A 4,877-nucleotide genomic window follows, 5' to 3' on the forward strand; every position below is an offset into this window, starting at 1 on the left:
AATGAACGACCACAGCTTGTCTTCAGCTCCATCCAGTCCTCTGACTCTGGACAGTATTTCTGTAGAGCTGAGAACTCGCTGGGGGCGAAGACATCTAAAGACATATTTGTTGATGTGAAATGTGAGTGAAACATTGTTTTAAAGCTTTAATCTGTCCTTTCTTTGCTGGAGAATATTTATATGATCTTTACTACTTTCTTCAGCTCTATAGCTTCACATTCACCGTCTGCTGTAATGCTCTTAATAGCTTAAGGTGATTTTAAGATACTTAAAAAAATTACATTTATGACCTTCAAATTGATCCATTAATCCAAAATGCAACATTTGAGGAAGCCATGTAAATATTTAAAACCTCCTGTTGGGAATGACCCGGGTCTCTCTGAATCTCCAGACTCTCCAAAGCCTCCCCTCTGTGTCCGTGAGTCCCTCTGAGATAGAGGAGGGCAGTTCAGTGACTCTGACCTGTAGCAGTGATGCTAACCCAGCAGCTAACTACACCTGGTACAAGGAGGATGAAGACTCTCCAAAAGCTTCAGGACAGATCTTCACCATCACTGACTTCAGAGCTGAACACAGTGGGAGTTATTCCTGTGGAGCCCAGAACAAGTTAGGGCGTAGTAACTCCACCTTTCATTTGAGTGTTGGAACAGGTAATGTTTATGCATTAATCTACTCCCACACACTTATCAACTTGTTTGTTTTCAGTCACATTGTCTTGGTAGGAGGCTGAAAAAGGAATGCGTGTTCAAATGTACTTTTCCGCTTCAGGACAGGGATTGTTTTCTGTCTATTACATAAGGAAATAATTATACAGAGGGTCCAGATTCAGTATGGGGTGCAGTCATTCCCTCTGCACTCGTTCATCCCAAAACTAACAATCTCATAAATGTATTTCCATTTGTTTCAGCACTTGAACATTGAACAAGTGCTTTTTTTTTACATTATTTTAAAAGCAAATTATAGTATCATTAGTTTAGGAATAGGAAGGTTGAAAATAAAGTCCCACACACCCCCTGTAATACTCCAAAGTGCCCCTAGGGGTCCTTGTATCCATATATGAGAAACACAGCTGTATTCACTGTCTGTTCTCTGTTGATCTCTGTTTCTCAGGATCATGGAAGCTACCAGCTGCTGTATCAATCTCTGTTGTTCTCCTGGCTGTCATTTCTCTCTCTGTCTTCCTGTGGATCAGGTGAGCAGATCTGTTCAACTTAATCATTGTTTGTTAAATCATTAAAAGTCTGTTCGTATGGTGCCAACATTTGATCTTCTGTTTCTTCATAAACTCTCCTAACCAGAAGAAAGAGGGCTTCTAGAGACTCCTCTGAGCCTGAAGAGAGAGCGGACAACAGGGAGGAGGTGAGAATAGATACTTATGTAATTAATCTAGTACAAAATCAAACATATTACATGAGGACTATTTCATGGTCTTTAATTGCTTATAGAAAATGTATCTGACAGAGAAAGACCTCCTCCTGCTCATTTTACATCCTTCTATAAAAGTTCATTTAGATGAGATTCTCTTATTGTCTTAGATTTGAATACATTCCTAATACATCCAGAAGTGTTCCTACCTTTTCTCATTTCCATCATTACCACAGCTGCTTTTGCTTTGGTCTTCTGTCCTGTATGCAATTTTCTGTAAATGAAATACATATTAATGTATAAATGTGTAGCTGAAAGTGCTTTTATTCCTGATTAGGGACAGTCGGAGCAGCAGGATGACCTTCAGTATGCCAGCGTTCACTCATCCAACAACCGGGCAGACCCTCTTTACTCCAACATGAGAGAAGCTCAGCCCCTCAGACACACGGAGCAACAGGAAGTCCCGGAGTACGCTGCCGTCAAGTTCAGCAGTGCTGCCCCGAGGTGAGCAGATCCTCACACAGGAACATTGCCCTCATTACAAGATTAAAGTTACACAACTCAATCAATTCATTAATTTAGCATGAATATTATTATTAATAAATACATCATTTATCTCTCAGGATCAGAGGTCAGGACCCTGAAGAGGATCCAGCTGCATTGTATAGCACGGTCAACAAATCCAGATAAACACAGCAGGCGTTGCTTTTCTTATATTTTCGTAATTCTTTTACATTAAAATCTGTAATTTCCAGGTTAATTAAGATTTGTTTTAAATATAGGATGTGCTTCACCAATATTGTGTCATAGAAACAATTATATCTTGGAGAGACTTACATTTATACGTTCAACATTGTTTAACCAATTTATTTTACTCTGATTGGGTCAGCTGCATTAAGTATGGAATATAAAGTGTTTTTTATTACGAGGTAGCTTTAGCCGCAACAGTTGGCTTCCCACTGCCATCTTTTTTTGTCCAAAAACTGTAAATATTACGGATTATATTTTACTGCTCACAAATAATTTCCATTGTTTTTTGAGTACATTTCTCTCCATTCAAATAATATATCTTCACCATGTTCCTCTTCTTGTCCCGACTGAAATAACTCAACACCTACTCGGTGTTAGAGCATTTTGTTCATGTACATATATTGTTTTACAATTTCTTTCCATTTTTGGATCATTTGTAATATTCTTATTAATAGTCTTTAATTAAGTACAACTATACATGTTTGCTCTTGAAAAGCACATTGATATTGCATAGGAACATCTGGCAGCTTATCTAGTTGCAGTTTCATCCTGCTGCCACTAGGTTTCAGTAGAGAGCTGTATTTCACTGATAAAAAAACATTTCCAAGAGCCTGTCAAGTGCATTTCCCTTTGTGTGGGTACGGTCATTTTCCCTACGTTCTTTGTCTTTCTTTTTACCAGTTCCATTATTCACATTTCAGAGAGTTACATGTAGTTGTTCTGTAGGTATATAACCATCACAGCTCATTACAACTGTTTATCATGCTTCCTTTTTTATAACTGTTATAATGACCCTTTTCTTGTGTGCTGTATAACATGTGTTTACATTTTCCTTGTGCTGGTCTGTGTTGATTTGCGTTAATAAAAAATATGTCCATACTAGTGCCATTACCTGTGATGTCAAAATAAAAACAATCGCATGTGTCTGCTTAAAATAAAAACGCTGGAAACAGTCAAAAGAAAATAAGCTGCAGTGATGAAAGTGTCACACTGAGTGAGTAAAGAGTGTGACCACAGCACAGCCACAGTCCTGCTCTTCACTGGACAGTGTGGTGTTACAGCTACATGCATTAGCTGATCTAGTTGCAGTTCCCCACTGCTGCCACTAGGTTAAAGTAAAGAGCCATATTTCACTGATAGAAAACTATTTCCAAGAGCCTGTGAGTATATTTATACGTTGTGTGTAGACCATAGAATGTATTTATAAAGGTTTAGAAACTCCTTCTTCCCACATATAGGTTTTACACCTGTTATTACGACTCTTCTGGATTTCATGTGTTTATATTTTTCTTATTCTGTTCTGTATTCTGAGGACTGCAGATGGATATTAGCTATAATCTGGCATAATTCATATCTTCTCTTTTCTGAGTTTAATGTCTTTGTGTGTATGCTCTTTGAAATAAATATATACTATCTATCTATATATATATATATATCATTTTTGCTTTAATTAAAAAGGTTAAGATTGCCATAACTCATATTTCCATAAGATGTGATTTCAAAATAGAAGAATGGTATGTCTTTGCTTGACATAACAACACTGAAAACAGTAAATAAATGAAAAGCTGCAGTGATGAAAGTCCAGTGTCAGGATACATTAGAAGGGGACACATAAAGGCTGACTGTCCCACTGAGTCTTCACTGACGGAAACACTGATAGCTAAGTTTCACTTTGTGCTGCAGATTGTACTTTGGTCGGGTTTTACATCCACATTTTTTAAACAGTGACTTTATAAAATTATCTTTCTTGAGAAATAATCTTCTCTTGTTAGTCTGGGCCGGGTGGTCTGGTGTTGATGATACAAGTTCAGCACAAAACTGCTGTCTTTCTATGAAACAACAAACTTCTTAAACTAATACTGTGAAGAGGAAGGAATTGGTGTTTTTTCTCACCTGATCTGCATCACTGTTCTACTTTCGAGCCCAGAGAGGGACATTAAAGGGTAAAAGGCTGACAGGCAGGCAGGTCGGCCATCCAATCCTTTTAGCCGGCCCTGCTAAAATGATTGGATGGCCGACCTGCCTGTAGCCTTCCATCTGTGCACAAACTTATCTCGTGCCCTCATTGGTCATGTGCGCGTTCGTTTGTGTTGGAGGAGGGGCTCTGGAAGGAAGTCTGAAGGAAGGGGCAGATTTTTTCGGCTGCTTACTTTCAAATTCTAGCGCACTCGAGCTGGTTTCTCCATTCTTACCTACCCTACCTTTAATGTCAGCTTAGTAAATTATTATCTACAATGGACTACGCTTAACTAACAGACTCATTTACACCACTCATGGATCACACCCACCTTTTCTTTTGAAAAACTGGGTGACATACTGTCGCCCTTTAGTCTGTCTCTCTTGTCTTTCTCTCCTTTCTTTTCTTTTTCCAAAGCCTGACTTTGTTAGTCGTGGAGACATGGTACACACCAGGGGCCTCATTTATAACGCCTTGCATAGGATTCACGTGGGAAGGTTGCTTACATAGTACAAAGCAAAAAAATAGGTACAGACATTTTTTCCGATTCACAAAACATTGCGTGCCCTTCCTACGCCGGTTTCCCTTTATAAATCACAATCGACTCGAAATGCGGCGTAGCGTTTGCGGGCTTCACGTAACGCCCTATATTTGCCTATAAATAGTCAAAGAAACGCCCACTTCATTCATTTTGACTGACTGCATGAAGAAGATCGCAGGAATGACGACAGAACAGCTAAAAAAACATCTCACACCGTGTTAAATTTAGGTTATTATGGGGAGGTCGAGATAAATCATATTGTAT

At 38.7% G+C, this 4,877-nt stretch overlaps 1 protein-coding gene across 1 annotated transcript; it reads left to right on the plus strand.

The window, feature by feature from the left end:
• The first annotated feature begins 364 nt into the window (after nucleotides 1-364).
• On the plus strand, nucleotides 365-2,094 carry LOC104958488 (B-cell receptor CD22-like). The gene is made up of 5 exons (XM_010786230.1): nucleotides 365-650; nucleotides 1,111-1,192; nucleotides 1,299-1,359; nucleotides 1,709-1,869; nucleotides 1,989-2,094. The coding sequence occupies exons 1-5, from the start codon at nucleotides 365-367 to the stop codon at nucleotides 2,053-2,055; spliced, it is 657 nt and encodes a 218-aa protein (XP_010784532.1). The 3' UTR covers nucleotides 2,056-2,094.
• The last annotated feature ends 2,783 nt before the right edge of the window (nucleotides 2,095-4,877 follow it).

The sequence above is a fragment of the Notothenia coriiceps genome, unplaced genomic scaffold, assembly GCF_000735185.1.
Source record: "Notothenia coriiceps isolate Sejong01 unplaced genomic scaffold, NC01 NC01_scaffold00028806, whole genome shotgun sequence".
NCBI classification, from domain to species: domain Eukaryota; kingdom Metazoa; phylum Chordata; class Actinopteri; order Perciformes; family Nototheniidae; genus Notothenia; species Notothenia coriiceps.

Excerpts from the sequence above, each read along its gene's own strand:
- LOC104958488 (XM_010786230.1), top strand. The coding sequence starts at position 365 with ATGACCCGGGTCTCTCTGAATCTCCAGACTCTCCAAAGCCTCCCCTCT. Across the intron at positions 651-1,110 it reads TCATTTGAGTGTTGGAACAG|GATCATGGAAGCTACCAGCT; the intron begins GTAATGTTTATG and ends TCTGTTTCTCAG. Across the intron at positions 1,193-1,298 it reads TCTGTCTTCCTGTGGATCAG|AAGAAAGAGGGCTTCTAGAG; the intron begins GTGAGCAGATCT and ends TCTCCTAACCAG.